At 46.8% G+C, this 20,657-nt stretch overlaps 1 protein-coding gene across 22 annotated transcripts in view; it reads left to right on the top strand.

Annotated features, from left to right (window-relative positions):
- Cux1 (cut-like homeobox 1) overlaps positions 1-20,657 on the top strand; it is a 319,456-nt gene that overhangs the window by 267,898 nt on the left and 30,901 nt on the right. For 16 of the 22 annotated variants that reach the window (XM_030254114.1, XM_030254112.1, XM_030254109.1 and 13 more), the window contains 3 exons: positions 12,630-12,932; positions 16,637-16,825; positions 19,999-20,263. The exons of the other annotated variants lie outside the window; for them this stretch is intronic. In XM_030254114.1, coding sequence (XP_030109974.1) covers positions 12,630-12,932; positions 16,637-16,825; positions 19,999-20,263 — 757 coding nt within the window. The remainder of the gene's footprint in view (positions 1-12,629; positions 12,933-16,636; positions 16,826-19,998; positions 20,264-20,657) is intronic. 22 annotated transcript variants of the gene reach the window in all.

Genomic DNA, 20,657 nt, shown 5'->3' with positions numbered 1-20,657 from the left:
GTGGCTTCCCTTGTACTCATGGAAAGCAACCAGGATGGTATACTGAGTTTAGAACCAGTGCTGACTTATCCTGCCTCTTACTGCAGGTATAGCCAGTGGCAAAACAACTCTACCTTCCTCTCCTTCTCCAGGCCTACCTGGACTGTAGGGAAGTCTGAGTCTCTGAGTGGTGCTAGTTAGCCATAATGCTTCTCGGATATAGAGGCAAGTAAAATTTCGATGTGGGCTTTCCGGGTAAGGAGTGTAACTCAGCAGGAGCATACGAGAAGCCATAGAGTCCATCCCCAACACAAGGAAATGAATGAATGAATGAATGAATGTATGTTTTCCTTTGGTCACCATTGCAACCTCTTGAGCTTCAAAAGAATAGTTAGAGGTCAGCATTCAGTGTTGGGAGAAGGAGTCTAGAAACAGTCTTGCTATCAAAGGCAAACAGTGACCCAGCCAGCCAGGCTCTTTTGCTTCTCAGGACTGGCACTGCCTGGCCTCACTTTTCAGATTCCCATCTGGCCCAGGCATAGCCTCAGCCACCTCTCCTCCCTCTTATGCACACCTACTTTGCAAAACAAAATTTACAGTATACTGGGCCTTTGGTACAAGAGAGAGAAGTAGGTCATAAGAGCATATGAGGACTTGGGTCTCTAATGTTCCAATGTAGGGATAAAATAAGAACCTGAATGCAGAAAACTCTCAGGTAATTTTAGAAGTAAAGTGGGATGAAAACAAGGCTTACACATTGTGTCTTCCATGGACCACGTACTATTCTGATGTCCTTAGTAAGCAGAACTTCCCCTTGTGAGATTTCTGCTTAATCTACCAAGTAGCAGAACTTCAGAAGGCCCTGATCCCAGTGGCTGGCACTGACACTGAGGTAGGTGTCTGCAGGAGCCAGCCCCAGGGGCCAGGGGATCTAGTCTCCTGGACAAAGCTACATAGAGAACCAAGGCAGGCTTCAAAACATCGTCAGTAAAATGCTTACCTTGCAAGAATGAAGACCTAAATTCCATCCCCAGAACCTATAGGATGGCAGGCAGGACAGGGACACAAGTATGTGATGTGGCATGTGCTTGTAATCACAGCACTTGGAGAGGCAGAGACAGGGGCTCCCTAGTGTTCACTGGGCCAGTAAGACTACATGGTAGACTCCAGGTTAATGAGAGACTCTGTCTCAACAAAGATAGGTGGCTCCTAAGAAATGACACTAGAGGTTAACCTCTGCCTTCCATATATGTACCTATGTAGACACTTGTGTGTGTGTGTGTGTGTGTGAGAGAGAGAGAGAGAGAGAGAGAGAGAGAGAGAGAGAGAGAGAGACTTAAAAATGGAAGGTCTCCTATATGTGATTGTGCCCAGACTGAAAAATGGGACGGGACTATAGTGCCAAAGACAGACAACACGAGGCTCAAGCTTACAAAGTTTACAGTGTTTAGATGTACCTAGGCTAGGTGGTAGAGGGTTATGCTCCTTTGAAACCCCTTCCAGTCTAAATCCTCTTGCTGAGAACAGCCCCATTCTTAGGCTGCTGTTTCTTCATCCAAGTCAGACCCCTAACCCTATTTGACTAGCCCACAATGCATGCTCAGATTCCCCCACTGGCCCTCTCTGGGACAGGTCAAGTCAGGAGGCAACCCAGAAGTATCCATCACTGGCTTCATCTCTTGGATTGTTTGTTCATCCCTGAAGGACGGGGATCCTAAATATAGTCCATGTCTGAACTGGCAGATGTGGGGTTCATCCTTTACATAAGGACCAAAATTAGCCTGTCATTTGGCACCTAAATAAAGCAAGCAGACTGCCTTCGTACCAACTTTGCAATTAGGAAAGACGGGAACGGTAGCACATTCTATTGGATAAGAAGCTCCTGTGGTGATCAGGGTAACAGACTTGAAATCTAGAAGACTGAACAGCAAAGCCTCAGAGGTTCCCAGGGTGTCCCTTAGTCATGTCGTCTCACTCTGTTTATTTGTTTGTTCGTTTGTTTAGAGATAGAGTCTCATTTGTCCTGAGCTGGCCTCCAACTCTGCTCAGCTGAGGACAGTTTTTACCTCCTGGTCCTCCTGCCTCCATCTCCCATGCACTGCTGAGATTACAGGTGTGCACCACCTCACCTGATAGGACGTGATGAGGATATGTAGTCAGTCCAAGTACTAAACTATAGCCCCAGCCTAACTTGCTCATTCCTGAGTGAAGGTCTGTGTTATTTCACACGAGTGAAAACATTTCATAAACTCAGGGGGAAAAAAAATAAGATGGCTCAGTAGGTAAAGGTGCTTGCCACCAAGCCTGGCAACATGAATTCAATCTCTGTGACCCACATAGTGGAAGGAGAGAACTGACTCCTGCAAGTTGTCCTCTGCCCTCCATATGTGCACACACATAAATACACAAAGTAAATGAAAGTGTAGTGAATTTTAAAACTAACACTAGGGTAGAACAGCAACAGCCAGTCAGGGTTTTGCAAGAAAAGAAAAGGTCCACCCAGCATGCCCGGAGCTGGGTTAGTAGAGGGACTCCCCAGGGGCTGCAGGAAGATGTTATAATCAATTACCACATCATAACACTGATGTATGATAATTACTGAGTGTTTCTCCTGAGATAGTACAGCATTTGGCAGGGATGTGGTTCCTTCATGGTCCACTGCCTGATTAATATGCAAATAATAGGCTGATTGCATGATGAATGCAGAAAATGAGCCCGCTGATAACAGGCGCACTGAAGCGGGGAAATGATAAATTACTTTTACTGACTGTCCTACATTAAGTACTCTTTCCCAACAATCTCATCACAAATTAAGGAAAGCAGTATGGCAAGATTAGGAGGATGTGTAAAATTATGTACCTTAATAGCTTTTCAAACAAAGGTGTCTATAAGGAAAACGTCACCTGGTTCCTCATAGAGCCAAAGTAGTTCACCCACCTGAGTGGTCATTAAAAGACAGGAAGTAGCAAGTCACAGCTATGTGTGCTGCTGGCTTCCCTTAGCCATGGAACAGCCTTGCTAGCTCAGCCTAGACTCATTACCTGCATCCTGCCTGAGTGGCTTTGTTATTGAGTGGGGACAGGCTGCTTGGGGCGGTTGCTTCTTCCTGCACAGGTGGACACAAAGCTCATTGCCCACAGAGTGCCATGGGGAAGGAGTTTTAGAGTTGCAGTCCCAGAAGGCCTGGGAAGGAAGGACAATTTGAGACTTTTTAAAGATGGGGCATAGTGATGCTTACCCATATCCTACCTTTAGGAGGCTAAAGCCAGGGAATCAAAAGTTCAAGGCCAGCCTGGACTATAATAACCCTTTTCCAAAAAGACCACCTTTGACCTGGTCTTTCTGGAAAAGTTTAATTTATAGAACCCACAGTTTGGCAGGGGAGGAGCAGGCAAGTGGTACTTGCATCCCATCACTGGAGAGACTGATACAGGCAGATCCACCAGCCTAGCCTCCTCCAATAGTTCCACGCCAGTGAGAGATCCTGTCTCAAAAAACAAGGTGGGACTGAGAGCCCAGAGGTAAAGTACTTGCCTAGTTTATAAAGGCCCTAAGTGTAATTCCCAATACTACAAAAAGCCAAGGTGAATGGTGCCTAAAGAACGACTCCAGAGACTCTTCTCTGGCCTACGAGCATGCACACACACACACACACACACACACACACACACACACACACACACTCGTAATTAATCTTTGATTACAGCAAAACAATTTAACTAGAGAGTTTGTTTGTTCCCTGCAGTAACATATATTTAGACTGTTTATGTGGCATGCATTTTCTCTTAACATGAAAGGATTCACTGATACGTGCTCATACACACAGCTGGCTCAGTAATAAGGTTATCAGAGGTAATTTGAAAGCCTTTTTTCTCGATGGATATGGTCTGTAGCAAGGTGAACCCAGTGTCCCTGAAGCACAGCAAACTATGTCACCCAATGTCACTCCCACAGTTGTAGCAAGCCATGGCTTTCCTTCTAGACTTGATAATCTGCAGTGGTTATGACATAATGCTCCCAAGCTCTGATTTTGATAGGCTTTTTTGTGACACACAGGGGCTGAAGCACAGTAGGCAAAACACATCCAAGAACCTGTGTTCCATCCCCAAGACCACAGAAAACAGGCATGGCAGTGCACACCTATGATCCCAGCACTGGGGAGGGTGGGTAAATAAACAAACAAACAAACAAACAAGTAAGTAAATAGATGCCAGGTGTGGTACATGTCAATAATCCCAGCACTCAGAAGCTAAGGCTAAGGTGTGAACCTGAGGCCTGTTCAACACAACTCCTAAGACCCCATTTCCTCTTCAACAACTTACTTGGTGTAAAAAGGTGGGCGGAAAGCATCTCTGGAGGAGTAGGGCGCCACTTTTACATGGCTATATCTCAGGTACCCTATCCTCTCCTAGGCTTGACACCAGCCTCAGCTTTAAGGTGGCAGGTGCTTCCCCAGATCCCCCATCTTCATCCCAGAGTCTTTGTTGGTGGAACCTACTGAGTAATGTCTCTATGCATCTGGCCTCAAGCTCTGTGATTTACAGGGTGCTTTCTTATGCACACCCCAGCATGCAGCCCCGCCCAGCACTCAGGGTCTCCTTACTCAGTGAAAGTCAAATGGCTCAGGAGTGGACTAAGAGGGAAACATCAGCAACTCAAGTTAAATAAATTGATTTTATTCAACAACCTTGATTTGTTCATAAAGAATATTAGCCTCCCTAAGAGTTCCTTATGCAAATTTAGGAACTCCTATTTTCTTAAGTCCTGTCATTACACAAGGATAGACACAGCAGCATCTACTCTGCAGCAGATCTTTAATGCTATCTTTTAATTATATTTATATTTTAATTATATATCTATGGGATTATACATGTGCACCACCATGCCTGTTTTCTCAAATGTGCTCTGCCATCTCTGCTACATGTTCCGCCTCTGTGTATCCCAGATAAGCCTATCAGAAGCAGAGATTGGGAGCTAGGCAGTGGTAGCACATGCCTTTAATTCCAGAATTTAGGAGGCAGAGGCAGGTAGATCTCTGAGTTAGAAGCCAGGCTGGTCTACAAAGTGAGTTCCAGGACAGACAGGTCTACAGCTTGAGAAACCAAAAATGGAAAAATAAAATAAAATAAAAAGCAGACCTTTGGAGCATTAAGCCATAATGACTGCTGAAGTTTAGTTCAAGCCTACAGACTTTAAGGTCTAGCACAGCATCTCATATATTCCAGACTTTGAACTCTTGATCCTCTTGCCTCCACCTCCTGCCCAACCTGAGTGCTGGGATTGCAGGTGTGCACCACTGTTGAGTGCAGTGCTGGGAATGAGCTTGGCATATGCTAGGCAAGCACTCTACCAGCTGAGTAATACCCCAGCCTAGCGCTTTCCTTTCTGCTATTTGAAAAGAAAGGAATCCTGGTAGATTTCCTGAGACTTAAGGCCAATAGGATTGGTGTGTTAACAAATAAGCAGGGAGATGGAGAAGGACCAGCTTGAGACCCACCACAGCCATCTGTTTGGCTAGATTTTCCCAGAGGAAAGGTTGTCCACCCAGCGCTTGGGAACTGGCCAGTGATAGAAGTCAAAGCCTTTTTCATGATGGGAAGTGTGTAGGTCACCCATGACACAAGCTTGCTTTTGTTCTTTGGCTTTGTGTATTGGTTGTTGGTGAAGAAGTGTCTGTCCCAAAGCACACGGAGAAGAGTAGGCATGGCAAGCTGGGTCATGCATCAGAATAGCCTGTATTTTGGTCAAAACAACATTCATGTCGCAAAGAAGGCACCTTGCATTTGTGGCTGGGCTTCCTGCCTCTGCTTCCAAGTGGTAGGATTAAAGATACCTTGGTGATACATGACTTTAGGAATTTTGGGAAGGCCCCAGAATATCTGTGAGAATCTGCTGCTTCAGACAAAGCCTAGGCACAGAGGCAAGGCCACCAAGCAGAGCTATATCTATATCTGAGCTAGTCAGGACTGATATTATCACATGGTCTATGCCCTGCCCTGTAACCCACAGGGCCCAAGGAGAATGCGCTTCTCACACTCAGTCTGATTGGGAGACTGGGTACTCTCAGGATGTATGGAGCACCCACATTTTCTTGGTTGTGCATAGCACAGTTTGTTCATCTGAACCAGGTTGGGAAGCACCCCAGTCTGGTGTCGCTCTCTTGTGACTTCCAAAGCTGTTGGTGGCTATGGAAAGGTCCTCAGAACTAGCTCTTCAGGCTGCCAGGGTGCATGCTACACTTAGAATGTCCGCACTGAGCTCCCTAGAACCCAGTGACTGTTGTCCACAGCTACTGAGATCCAGGCCTTGCTTTGGTTTAGTGGCACATTCTCTGAGCACCCTATCTCTAGCCAGACCATACCTCCCTCTTCTGGAACCTGCTCCCTGCATTCTCCACCTATCTTCCTTAGCTGTCATGAGAGTCACTTAGAGTTGCCTGGCCTGGCACAGGCTCAAAGTCTAAACTCTGGACATAATGAAAAGCAGTGCATCAGACCAGCCGCCAGTTAAGTAATGTTTGGGTTCTTGTCAGAATGTCACAGAGTACCCTGTCATTTTGTTTCAGCAACTTGTCCTTCTGAACGCACAGTTCGCCGTATGGCATGCCAGCAGTAAAAATGTCACTTGCAATAATTACTTTTTGGAGGAAATGCTTGCTGACTTCCTACCTTCAAGCTGTTTTTTACACAGTGGGGAGATAATCAAAAATGACTTCATCCTGACTGCTCAAATGAACACTAAATGGAATTTGGGTTATTACCGAGATAGAGAAGGGCTGGGCGTGGAAATTGCAGCAGCGGATCGGATAAACTGCAGAGCGATTTGTCTTGGAAAATTGGGGCGGATGTGTGTTTTCCATTGGCTTCTATTGAAAGCTTAAAGCAGCTGTTGTTTAGCCTGCTGTTTGGGGAATATAATATCTTTCATAATCCTTTTATGGCTCCCAAACACCTTGTGTATCTCTGCTTGCATCAAGCCACTGTCCCTGCCCTTTGTTCTTCATAGCCAAGCTCCTCCTGCAAGATCCAAGGTCCACATACAGAAAAAGTGAATCCTCACAGATCACTTGAGTGTCTGCCTTCCGTTGCTGTCAGATCCCCAAAGCCCAATGCCAATGCCTCTGTGCAGACCCAGGCCTGCAGCATGCTAGGCCAATGTTTACCACTGAGCCATGCCCCTAACACCCACTGGGGTTTTAAGATATGCAAATTATCCTTATTAATTATCATAGGCCTAGGGCTGCTTAGACTATTGAAAGCACGGGTGGTTTTGTTGGGGAGGTCTGTCTAATTTCTCTCCAATGCCTAGCAGAGTGATTGCTTTTAAATGTGGGTGGAGGAGCCATCAAGATGGCTCAGCAGACAGGAACACCTGCTACCTAGTCTGAGAAACTGAGTTTGATCCGTAGAGCCCATAAAGTAGGAGAAATCCAACTCTAAAGTTATCCCCGTATCTCCACATATACCAAAATATGTACAGACAGACAGATCTGGGGGGAGGGAGACATGTATGCTCACCCAAACTGATGCAGAGAAAGAACGTTTTAAAAGAAACTTTAAAAACCAAAAATTTTTAATATATTTAAAATGGATGGATAGAATCAGGCAAGGTAGTACACAGCTTTAATGTCAGTGCTCTGGAAGCAGAAGTAAAAGAATTTTGTTATGAATTTGAGGTCAACTGCTCTACTTCATGAGTTCTAGGCCAGCCAACAACACTACGTAGCAAGACCTTCTCTTTAAAAAAGCAAAGATGGATGAAAGTTAGAGATGGGGAATGGGTAAGTGCATGGATGGGTGCGTGGGTAATAGACACATGGATAGGGCAGAGAGGTTGTCAGGTCAGTAGTAGGCAACATTATAGATAGAAGCACCCAGTTTTCCCATCCTTCTCTGGCACCATCCAAGGATATCTGACCAGGTGGAGCCAGCTGGTTTCCCAGCCTAGAGTGTGGGCATGTGTCCAAGCAGGGTTACTAGGAGATTGGAGCAAGACACTGGCCAGTGTCCTCAGCACACAGTTTCATGCGTATATGGTTAAAAAATAATAATAATAATATAATTGTGTGTGTATGTATGTATGCTTTGAGCCCCTTTCTCCATCCTTGCCATGGATTGACTTCTAGTGACTCAACACTGTGTTTGAGATCCCTGCTGCTGACACGCGTGTGTTGTAGAACCACTGCCCAGAAAGGCCTCCAGCAGACGCTCAGTGTCACTTCCATGGTGGCTGTTGTTACAAGTGGTCACAAAGTAGGGTTGCTTTTTGGCTTGGCTTTTGTTGGTTTGGTTGTTGACTTGGTCTCGACGGTGTTTTGTTGTTTGTTTGCTTCTGTGCATATGTATATATGGACATCTTCATGTGAGGTTCACATGCACATGGTACATGTGGAGGCCAGAGACTGATGACATGTCTTCTCTGTCACTCTCCACCCTTGTTTTTGAAACAAGGTCTCTCACTGAACCTGGAGCTTGTCAATTCTGCTAGGCTGACTAGCTTAGGAGCCCTAGGTATTGTCTGTCTCCACCCCCATTCAGAGCTGCTCTTACAAGTATCTTCCACTGCATTAGCCTTTAGGTGTTTATGTGAGGTTGATTTCCTAATTCATTTTATTGCATTTCTTTCTTTTTGTGTATCTGGTATGTGCTGGGTACATGTATGTCACAGTGTTCCTGTGGAAATCAGAGAGTAATCCTCAGGTATCAGCTCTCTCCTCCACCATGTGGGTCCCAGGGACCAGACACAGGCCATCAGACTCATCAGTCTTCACCTGCTGAGCCATCTCCTGCGTTCTCAGAGATCCAGGGGAGGTCTTCATACTTTCACAGCAGACACTGTGCCAACTGAGCCATCTTGTTTTGGGCTTTTAAAAACAGTCTCACTATATAGCCACTGAAGGCCTAAAATTCAAGAGCCTTCTTGTCAGCCTTCCTAGTACTGAGACTGCAGGGTGCCACTACTGCACTTAACCTCAGGGGAGGCATGTCTTCCACAGCACCCCTCCAACAGCACACTCCTCTGAATAGTTCACCACATATCCTGCCATGCAAGGGACTCCAGATATCATTCAGATCCTCCTACCACACCTCTTTGAACCCTCTTTGTTCTCTCCTAAGTTGCTCTTGAACCTGCATTCCCATCCACCTTCTAGCCTCCTGCCCAGCTCTCACAAGGACACAGCAACACCATGTAGCAAAAGAAGCCCTCAGTTCGGTCCCCAGTTCTACATACAGCAGGTGTGTTGGGGCATACCTACATATACATATGTATGTACAGTATACCCAGTATGTTCAAGGCCAGTCTGAACTACATGAGACTCTTTTTTTTTTTTTTTTTAACAACAGCAATAAATAAAAACTGGACTATTCAGCTTTCTGTAACCTGAGACTATAGCACGGTAGTGCATGCTGTGTGACTGTGAAGAGACACTCTCACCAAGTACTAGCCAGCCTCAGCAACTTAGAACAGTGTGTCACTTCTTCAGTAGTGGGGAATGCAAAGGGATAGTCCTCCTGCTTGCTAGGTATACACCTTTATGTCTGCTGACCTTGTGTAGCATGCATGCATGCAGGGAGCTGTTGAGTGCACCAACAGGAGAAGGACTAGCAGCTGCTTGGTGAGATCTCACTCCCAGACAGCAGGCAGCCCTGTGCTGTCTGTTAGGGGGGCAGCCATGATTTTGACCTTGTTGTGGGTTAAAGGACACAAACCTAGGAGAAATCTGTTTATCATGCTTGGGACGCATGCTATTCTTGACAGTAGTCAGTGAGTAAGATGGATGATCTGCCAAATGGGCCCTCGCATGGGTGAGTCAGGGCGAGTTTACAGTACAATCTTTTGCTGCTTCCACACACAAACAACATTTGCTAGGTTTTAGACCCTGTTGTCTGGTGACCCAGGGGTGAGTGGAGAAAAGAAATCTGATTTACAGGATTCATACTGCCTTAAAGATGGATACAGGCCATTTCTGCCCCCATACCCATCTCTTTTACATGTCTCACAAAGCAGTTCAGTTGTTTTCTTAACCTGATTTTTCCAGGCCGAGCTTTATGAGATAGTGGGACTTTTTACCAATTTGAGAGCATTACACAGGCTTATTGGATTCAATTGTGGTTCTGTTTCAGGTTTTGTTCTTTCTAGGTGCTCATATAAAAAAAAAAAAAAACTTGTATTTTTAATATATGTCCTACTCCCTGGATACAGGAGAGGTTATTAGCCCAAATGTCTAGAAAATATTCTATGAGGCTTGGGGAAGCAGCTTAGTGATAAAAGCATTGGCTGCCTAAGTGTGAGGACCTGAGTTTAAACCCCCAGCACCCACATAAAAAGCCAGATGTAACTGCATGCCTACTGTAAGCCCCATGCTTGGAGAGGCAAATACAAGAGGATCAGTGGGACTTCCAGGCCTCCAGTATAGCTCCAGGTACAGTGAGAGACCCTGTCTCAAGAGAATAAGATAATGAATGATAGAGCAGGGTACCTGAGCCTCCTCTGGCCTCTGTATGATTGTGTATACCTGCACATACACACACATACATGTATCATACTCATTATTCATATGTGTATGCCATAAACTGGAAGTAAAGTCTTCCTTCTTGCTATGTTTTATTCAGATAACAGTGTTTTCTTTTTTGTTGTCTGGTTATTTATTGGTTTGGCTTTTCATAACAATAGATATAAAATTCAGAGCACTAAACATGCTCAGCAGGTGCTCTGCTACTATACCACACCCTCAGCCAAGGCAACAGTATTTTGGGCTACCTGCAACTGTGCTGAAAGTGTTCCTGAGGGACCTGTTACAGCTTGAGGGAGCAGCAAACAAGAGACGACACAGAAGGTCCTGCCTTTGGACTCTAGCCAACATCACCAGTCAGTCATCTATTAGCCACTAGAGGAAATAGCTATAAATAAGAGCATTTCAATACAATTATCATCACTCAGGTATGCTGTAACCACACCTTGCCTGGCCCCTCACACGTGGCCCTCTGGTGTATTAGCCTCAGTGGAAGAAAGGGAAGAGGGTGTGCCAAACACAGAATGAGACCACAGGCTGGGTCTGTGGACAGGAGTCCTCACACTTCCTTCTCCAGGCTCTCTCACTGTGTCTTTGGAGATTAGGATATGACCAGTCTTTATTCTAGTGCCCTCACACCAGGCTCAAGGCAGTGTGCCAAGCTTCACAGGTGATACTTAGGTGAAGTGGGGCCATTGCTTGCTGTGTTAGTTTTGTTGTTACTGTGACAAGGTGCCGGATGGAAGCGACTTAAAGAAAGTTTATTCTGGCTCATGGATCCAGAGGATACTGCCCATCATGGCAGGGAGGTTACGGCAGCAGGAGTGTGAGCTGCTCACGTGGCATCCACAGTCAGGAAGCAGAGCGAGGTGAATGCTGGCACTCAGCTCACCTTCTCCCTTTTCTGCAGTCGGGACCCCAGCCGGTGGAATGGAATTGTCCACATGCAGAGAGCATCTTCCCACAGCAGTTACTCAGCCTAGAAACCTCACGGGCATGCCCGAGGCTGGTCCCCTCAGAGACTCTGCCTCCTCTCACACTCAGCTGGAGAACAGATGGAGCACTTCCCACTGGGCACCTTCAATGACTCCCAACAAGGCCCAGGCTGTCCTAAAGGAACACATGATTCCTGATGGTCCCCACACCAGTTTCTTTCTGGTGCCAGTCACAGTGTGGTCTAGATGAGCAAAGAGCTTGATTTTCTAAAGCAAACAAGACCCACACGCCCCATGGGTTGATGTGCAACAGGCAGGCCACCTTTCTTTGTATCCTTCATCCACTAGTCTCAGCACCTCTCTGGTAACCTCACAAAAAAGCATTCTGATCCTAAGGCTTGAGTCTCCCTGGACCACCAGAGACCAACAGCTAAGGCACTGGGTTCAAGAGTCTTTGTAACCAGATGACCATCCTGGCTTATAGGCAACCCTTGCCTAGAATGATCTGTCCATTCCTGCATATGCATGTAGAAGCCAGAGGTCACCTTTGCCTCCCATTCCACAAGCGCCACCCTCACCAAGTATGCCAAGCTGACTGGCCAGTGAGCCTCAAGGGTCAGCCTGTCTCTTCCTTCCCAGTGCTGGGATTGCAAGCATGGGATTTACAATGCCTGACTTTTTACATGGGTTCTAAGGATAGCACTCAGATCCCCATACTTGCAAGGAAACACTTCACCTACTGAGCTATCTCTCCACCTACTGAGCTATCTCTCCACCTACTGAGCTATCTCTCCACCTCCTGTCCATATTTTTGTTCTGGAAAATATAGAGGAAATAATCACATATTAGACCCCCAGTCCCTCTGAATTACCAGAATCATGGGGTTTGATTAGAACAAATCATAGCAGTCATAATGACATTTTTTTTTAGCAAAATGCCCTGATATTAAGCCTTCAGAAACCTTTTATTTGAACCTTTAGTTGATTTTTTTTTTGTCTTTGTTGGTGTTATTTTTGTTCCTTTAATGCAGAAAAATTAGAGGTTACACTTAATGAAAAAAATGGCAAAATAACACAGTCCCAAGGTCTACGACGGTCCCCTTCTGGAATGGGATTTAATTACTGTTTCCTGAGAAATGGAAGTCGGTGTACATGGTAACAGATGATAGTTTGAGCAGCCATTCTTGCTGTGTTTAATTCTAGAAAGCACTCCAAAGACCTCTGCCAGCTGCAGCCCTGCCCCTGAGTCCCCAATGAGTTCCAGCGAATCTGTGAAGAGTCTCACCGAGCTGGTCCAGCAGCCCTGTCCCGCCATTGAGACCAGTAAAGAAGGCAAACCACCAGAGCCCAGCGACCCGCCTGCCTCAGACTCCCAGCCCACAACACCGCTGCCTCTCTCTGGACACTCAGCCCTCAGCATCCAAGAATTAGTAGCCATGTCTCCTGAGCTGGACACGTATGGCATAACCAAGAGGGTCAAAGAGGTGCTGACAGACAACAACCTCGGTATGTCCCCATTGCCAGTTTCCTACTAGTCATTTCCTGTTTGAAGCCTTAAAAGGATGAGGGAGGGAACTATAGGCTGAGCCAGCCAAAGGCTCTAAAATCTCCATGCATCCAACTTTTTTACATTGCTACAAGTTGTCATTCACAAAGTTCACAAAAGAAATTAAAAACAGTTTGATTCCCAAACTCATTCACCCATATTCATGGTGGGTACCAGAGCAGAGCAGCTTAATGCTGCAGCATCAGGTAACTTTATGGATGTCAGAACAAGGTTTCCTCCTACTTTCCCTCACTGTGACTGCTATGTATGGGGCAAGCCCTTCAGGGATGCTGGCTGGATCCTGCCCTGCACAGGCTAATGACTCAGTAGCTCCAAGGCCCCTGCCTGGCATCTTGAAGCCATTTAATCCTGCTGCTGTTACTTCTGCTTTGCAGTCCTGAGGTGGTCATCCTCTCAGGGTATCAGCCCCAGGCCATATACCTTATACATGCTGAAGCTAACCTGGGCTCTGCCTCAAGTGGGCTCTGTCACTGCTGGATGGAAGCTGCTGTGGCCCTAAGAGTATTTCGCCACATTTATGCTATCATGCTTCCTCGGGGATGTATGGATCAGTCAAGCCCTCCTGGGTGAAAAATTGCGGCTTCTCTGCAAATCATATGTCCCCACAAGTCCCAGTTAGAATGTCAATGAAGAGAGCACACTGAGATGGCCCACAGAATGGCCCCAGCAGTGCAGCACCTTCAGGAGGGGCCTGTATGTCTCTTTCCCCTGATACAGCAGGACAAGAGGAACATTGCTGTTAAGGCTGTAAGAGGCAGAACTCAGTCTGTGAAGAGCCCATGTAGCACTGAGTTCGAGCCCTAAAACCCATGTAAAAAATGCCAAGCATGATGGTATGTTCTTAACCCTACTGTGGGGGATTCTTGGAGTTCACTAGCCTGACAGCCAACCTAGCTGAAGTACAGGCCAGTGAAAGAACTTAAAGAAAAACACAGGATGAAGCACAGGCGCGTGTGCACACGTGTGGAGGCGTATACACACACACACACACACACCACTAAATAAATATAAAAGGAAAAATTTAAATGAAGGTGGACTGTGCCTGAGGAATGACTGCCAAAATTGTCCTTTGGCTGCCACATGTGTGTGTGAGTGTACACACACAAGTTGCTACTAAGTTTCAGTGACATCTGTCAGTGACTTCTAGTCTGGAGTCAAGCCCAGATGTCATCATGAACCCCCACATCCCATTTATGCAATGTACTGTCCAAAACAGAACACAGGAAAAAGGACCATCCACTGAGAACAATTGTAATCATTCATTCATAAAAAGATGAAAATGTAGCTGCTGATTTGAGAACAGCCCAAAGCCCATATGTTCATCGGTTATTGAAATATGGAAGGATTCCTACACTTGAGTCATCCACTTCTTCACAGACTTGTCACGAATCCAAGGAAGCAGGCCGATCACTCCTGCTACCCACTCCCAGATAGAAAGCATCCTTCCGTGTAAATGTTGAGAATAACAGAAGAAAACCTCCTTTCAAACCGCCAAGTTTTAAGATCGCAGTTTAGAAATGACAAACACTGGAGCCTCCTCCTTGGCATCACTAGCCAGTTTCCATCCTCACTGGGGAGTTAGTTGGCACGGGTTACATCCATCAAGAGCAGTACCCTGCTGGCCTGCAGAACTTTCCACCACTGCAAAGGACCAGTTATTAATCTGAGAAACTTCCAGGAAAGCCTATAGCTCATCACCTGGGTTTAGCAATCAGAAGCCCCTTGGTAGCTCTAACTGGTCTTAATGTTTATAAGGAAAGTTATCTGCCTTCCCACCGGATTCTTGATATAGTTGGGCACAGGTTGGCCAGCTTCAGGCTGCATCAAGCTGCAGAGACCCCTAGGCAAGTTTCAAATCCCTACTTAAGCTTGGATCCTGGCATGTTCAAACACTACCACTAAGCCACACTTCCAGCCCGTCACTGGGGGATTCTAGGCAAGTGCTCTACCACTGAGCTACACCTTCAATCTTGTAAATTCAAGTTGGGCTTGTTGTTGTTGTTGTTGTTGTTGTTTTAAAAAAAAAAAATTTTAAACCTTAACTAAATTTGGCTTCACAGTCAACAGTGTTTATAGTGCATAGTGCCGCATCATTTTCTCTGGGTGTTCCTGTAGTCTTTTCAGTTCATAGCTGAGGGCATTGCCACAGGGAGCATAAGCCAGCCTCCACAGTTTCCAGCTGCAGTGTGGACTTGACACATTCTTTCCAGCATCCTATGACCCAGATGCTGTATTAGACCAACGGTGGCCTTTCTGATCCCAGTCTCCACTTCCACTCGATAGCTTCTGTTTACTCAAGCTTTTCCCATCAGTTCATATGGGTCATAATCGACTCTGATGTGTAACTTTAAGAATTGCAGGCCTCTGCCCTCACAGAGGAATGGCTTTCACAAAGGAAGCAAACCCCTCTGTAGCATGTGTGTATATGTGTTCACATATATACACATCAGAGGTCACTATGGACTGTCTTCCCAAAAACCTGAGCCTTTCAGTGAGCCTGGAGCACTGTGAGGGCTGGACTGGCTGGCTGTCAAGTTGCAGGGATCATCCTGCCTCCCCCTCCCCAGCCCAGGAATTACAGCCACAGACTATGTGCCCAGCTTTTTATATGAGTGCTGGGGTTCTAGCTCAGCTCTTCATGCTTGCATGCTAAGGGCTTTAACGATGAGCTGTCTCTCCCAGCCTTCAAGCCCTTCTTTTAAGCCTATGACACAGTACAGGCTTGGATGCCTTTGTGCCTTCCACAGCCACCTGCCTTGTGATCAGCCCAAGGCAAGGTGTTTACTCTGCATGGGAGAAGAATCCAGGGAAGGTTTGATCTTCTCTGAGGTACACTCAGCAGTGGCAGCTTAAACTGCAGAAGCCAGTACTATCAGTGAGCCTTTCAAATGGAAGCTTCCAGACTCCTCCTCCCTGCTGTAAGCCAGGAGTCAAGTGCCTATTTGCTCAGAAGCCCCTTGACCTTGCTAATCACATGCCTGCTTGGCCTCTGGTAGAAGATGCCTGAGAGTTTAGCAGCTGCCATTCTACTCTCTGGGCCTGTGTGGGGGATTTCACTGAGTCTGACAGATGCTGCAAGTGTCTACCCTCAGCTCACCTGGCTCCTGGAAACTTTTCTTTTAATTTTTTTTCCTGAGGCTATTGATAGTTTAGGCTAACCTGGAACTCCCTATGTAGCCCAGGCTAACCTAAAACTGCTCATCCACCTGCCTCAATGTCCCAGTGCTAGAATTACAAGTATGTATTGCCATACCTGCTACGTGGATGCTTTTCTGAAAGCGTAGTCATTTGTCACATACATATAGAATGTAAGTGTATTCTAATTTCCTTGCCAATGAAGTTGTTAGAAGACAAGTGAAAGAAATGTTTCAGTACTGAAGCTGCCACCCTAGGGTAGAGCACCTGCCTAGGATCCACCAGCAAGTGGCCGGGGTATAGCTCAGTGATAAGACTTCTCATCTCACATGCACAAAGCCCTAGGGTCTATCTCCAGCCATGTAAAAACTAAAGAAAAATACTTATACATGTTGCTGTAGGCCAGGCCTCCACAATCGGGATTATTGAACCCTATGTCTAAGTTCAGGTTCTTGTTGCCTGCTTGCCCTCTGTCTGTCAGTGACCATCTCTCACATCTGCTTTCCAGGTCAGCGCTTATTTGGGGAGACCATTTTGGGGCTCACCCAGGGTTCTGTCTCCGACCTCCTTGCCCGCCCAAAGCCTTGGCATAAGCTTAGTCTGAAAGGACGGGAACCCTTTGTCCGCATGCAGCTATGGCTGAACGACCCCAACAATGTGGAGAAGCTGATGGATATGAAGCGGATGGAGAAGAAAGGTACCCACCCAGGCACCACCTCACTCTCATAGACGCCCTTTCTGCAAATCTTCCCACAGAGATGGGGGATGTGGGTCACTGATCCTTCATCCAGACTCTGTAAGGCAGGGCACCATAGTTTAAACAAGTTTCAGCCAGTGAGTAGCTAAGAGGACAAGGAAGACTTACCCTCTTTGGGGCCAAAAGTCTATAAATAAAGATCTCATGACCCTTGGGTGCAGCACAGTCTGTGATAATGGCTTATCTTCTGGCTGTCTTTTAGCTTGTCTATCAATCATCTACTGTGTGTGCACCTCATGCTAAAGGCCCATGAAGATGTTAAGAGCTCAGTAAGAAATGTATACTGATGGACAAGGATTGTAGCTTGCTCGACAAGCATAAGACCTGAGTTAAACCCTCAGTACTATGGGAAATAAAGGAGAGCCTCAGAGTGCTCTTCTAGCCCTGGGTATAAAGCCCTGGGCTCCATCCCAGATCCTGAGGAGCAGGGAGGAGAGCTGTCATTGTTGATCCATTTTGCCAAAGGTCTGCCACACTGGGACCTCAGGGTGCCCCTGCCCATCAGCTATGAGCCGAAACAGTAGCTCTCCACCCATCGAGAGCCACCTCAACTATAGCTCATCCTAAGACATGACCCAGTCGCATACCCTCCAGGGCAGCTCCAGGCAACACCACATACTTGAAAAGCCTAGTGACTTCCCAGTTTTTTTAATTTAAATTATGTTAAATTTCAATCAAAAATACAAAGAGTGGTATGGAGGACCTACTCGACAAGTCAGGTATAGGGCCTTTAAAAGCCATCACTGGGGAGGCTGAGGCATAAGGATAGGTTCTAACTCAGTTGTTCTTAGCATGCACACAACCCTGGGTTTCATCCCCAGCAGCACTTACACCTAGGAAGCAGTTTTAATGTCTTTTAATGGCAGCATTGGGAGTGGAAGCAGGAGGATCAGGAGTTCAAGGTCATCTTTGGCCACCTAGTAAGTCTGAGGAACTCTTAGAGAGAATGAAAAGAAGATACTAGGCCTGCCTGAGCTACAGAGTGAGTAGACCAGACCAAGCAATGTTTGTGAGACCCTAGCTCAAAGGTAAGAAGACAAACAAAAGAAGCTAGTAACCACTGCTGCTGAGTTCCACCAGTTTCTAGTACTTACCAAGATAGCATTAAGGTACCCCACTCCCTGTCAAAGCCAAGATCACCCACCTAAGGTATGACGCAAGGCCACCTCCAAAGCATTTCCCTGTCCCTTCAGATGTCCACAGAAAGGCTTGTTCATCCCCTCTTTTTCCCTTCGCCACCCCAAATTAGGCGGTCCAGACTTTCCGGGCCTCTAGCTTCCTTCCATATGGGCTCTGGTGCCATCTTGTGTCACAAAAGTGTTACTGTCTCGATTGAACCCCGACCATCTCTAACAGACTGGTTGGTGCCTTTAACTTCTGTGGGGTCTCCAGTGTCACTCCCCAGTCCTGATGGCCCCCTCCATCTCCTTCTTAATACTTCCTTCCCATCACCTGCCTTACCCCAATCTGCTTCCTAAGGTGGTCAAAAGTAGTACTGCCTTTACCCCACAACCCCATCTCTGTTTCCATCTGTCCCTTCCTCCTGTCAGTCTAGCCACCTGGGTTCCTCCCCAATGCTTTCTCCAACATCTCTCTCCTCAGCTTAGAGTTTGTTCTTTATCTTGTGAAGAATGGTTGGGATTGAACCCAGGACCAGTGTGCAGTGACTTCATTCTCTACCATGGAGCCACACTCATGTCACTTCCCATCAGGAAGTCACTTGTCTTACTGCTCTTCCCATTTCTTCCTTTCCCCTCCCTTCCCTGCCTTTCCTCCTTTCTCTACTCTCCTTTCTTCCCCTCTCCCTTCCTCCTTCCCTCCTTCCTTCCCCCCCTTCCTTCCTTATCTCCTCCTTTCTTATTAAGACTGTAGCCCAGCATGATCCTGGCCTGACAATCCTTTTGCCATAATCCCCTAGAGCTTGCCTTTTCCCTGTTCAGCGTCCCTACACAGCACCTCCTCTGGCCACCCTTGCTCCCTCCCTCCAGTCAGGCTCTCAGCCTTTGCTGCCCAGCACCATAGGTTCACTCCCATTCTCCAGGGCCTCAGTTTCCCCACATTATCAAGTCCAAAGTCCAGCCTGGCCTTCTAAACATTCCTCCCTATGGTGCTAGATGCCTTTGGCTGTCCATGCCCTTGAGATTCTTCAGCCCTTTCTGTAACACCATTGGCTCCTGGCTGTCCTCATGTCCCTAGGCCCTTCTTAGCTTCTCTGTGGGAATGTTCTGTGATGTTCCATGTTGATGAACTCTTGCCTCAGTCACTGACTTCTATTATCATTGTCTTCTTTCCTTTCTAAACAATTCTACCCACTCTTTCTCTTGACAGGGTCTCACGCAGTCCAGTGATAACCTTCATCACCTGATCATCCTGCCTCTCCCTCTCAAGTGCTAGGATTACAAGCACCCACCACCTTGGCTTGGGTTTCCATTTTCTAAACAGCCTCCTGCCATAGCCCATTTTTTCTAATGGCTATGCAACATCATTCTTTGAGATGATCTTGAAATATCCTCTTTTCTGGGAAGTCTCTCAGCCCTCTCCAAGCTTTGTCTAGTGATCTCTATTAGAACTCCTCTCAGGTGCCCAGTGCCTCTGCCAGCAGGGTATTCACCAAGCTGGATCTTTCTGCAGCCCTCAAGAAACTGTCAGGTTGGACAGGGACAGCTAGGAACCCACATGACATCAGAGTTGTCCTCAGTCTATGCTGAGGACAGTGTGGTTCCACTGCAGGGTTTTATTTGGGGGCTTTTTTGTTTAGGTTATCCTGGTTTCGTTTGGTTTGGTTTTTGAATGCTAGGACTCAAACTCAAGGTATCATATGCTAGACAAGCACTCTGCCATTGAGCTACAGCCCAGCTATTTGGTTTTGGGGTGTTTTTCCCCCCACTCTAGGTCTTAGTATGTAGCCCAGACTGGCCTCAAACTCATGATCCTCCTACCTCAGTTTCCTCAGTGTTGGGATTACATATGCCCTACCACACTCAGACTATATGTTTTCAGCATCCTGTTTTGTTCCCAGGGCTGAGACTTTGAGCTGGTTTGCCAGCTGTTCCTGAATTCACCTGTTGTTTTTTTTTTGTTGGTTTTTTTTTTTTCTCTCTCTCGCCCTGCAGCCTACATGAAGAGGCGACACAGCTCTGTCAGTGACAGTCAGCCTTGTGAGCCCCCCTCTGTGGGTATTGACTATAGCCAAGGCGCCAGCCCCCAGCCACAACACCAGCTGAAGAAACCTCGAGTGGTGCTGGCTCCAGAGGAGAAGGAAGCGCTGAAGCGAGCATATCAGCAGAAGCCATACCCATCACCAAAAACCATCGAGGAACTTGCCACACAACTCAACCTGAAGACCAGCACCGTCATCAACTGGTTCCATAATTACAGGTAAAGCCCTAGCAAGACTCCCAACAGCAGGACCTATGAGAACCCACATGACCAAACACAGTGTAGCCTTGGCTCCTGAAGGGAGACCCCAGGCCAAAGCATGCAGTGTGAACAGCTGGGGAAGGGCTGGTGTCCCAGTGTGCATGTGCATGCTCGAAGTCAGAGGGACTCTCAGGACTCAATTCTCTCCAACCACCTTATAGGACCTTGGGATGGACACAGATGTCAGGTCTGTGTGCACAGTGCCTCTGCCTGCTGGTTCACCTGGTGGTGCCATCTTCATTTTAGACAGGATCTCACTTACTATGTAGCTTTGGCCTAGAATTTGCTATGGAGACCAAACTGGCCTTGAACCCAGAGATCTGCCTACATCTACCTCCCAAGTACTGGGGTT

This window comes from Mus musculus, chromosome 5, assembly GCF_000001635.26.
Source record: "Mus musculus strain C57BL/6J chromosome 5, GRCm38.p6 C57BL/6J".
In the NCBI taxonomy this organism is placed as follows: domain Eukaryota; kingdom Metazoa; phylum Chordata; class Mammalia; order Rodentia; family Muridae; genus Mus; species Mus musculus.
The sequence above is the reverse complement of the archived record's forward strand: the minus strand, read 5'-3'. Positions and strand labels throughout refer to the sequence as shown.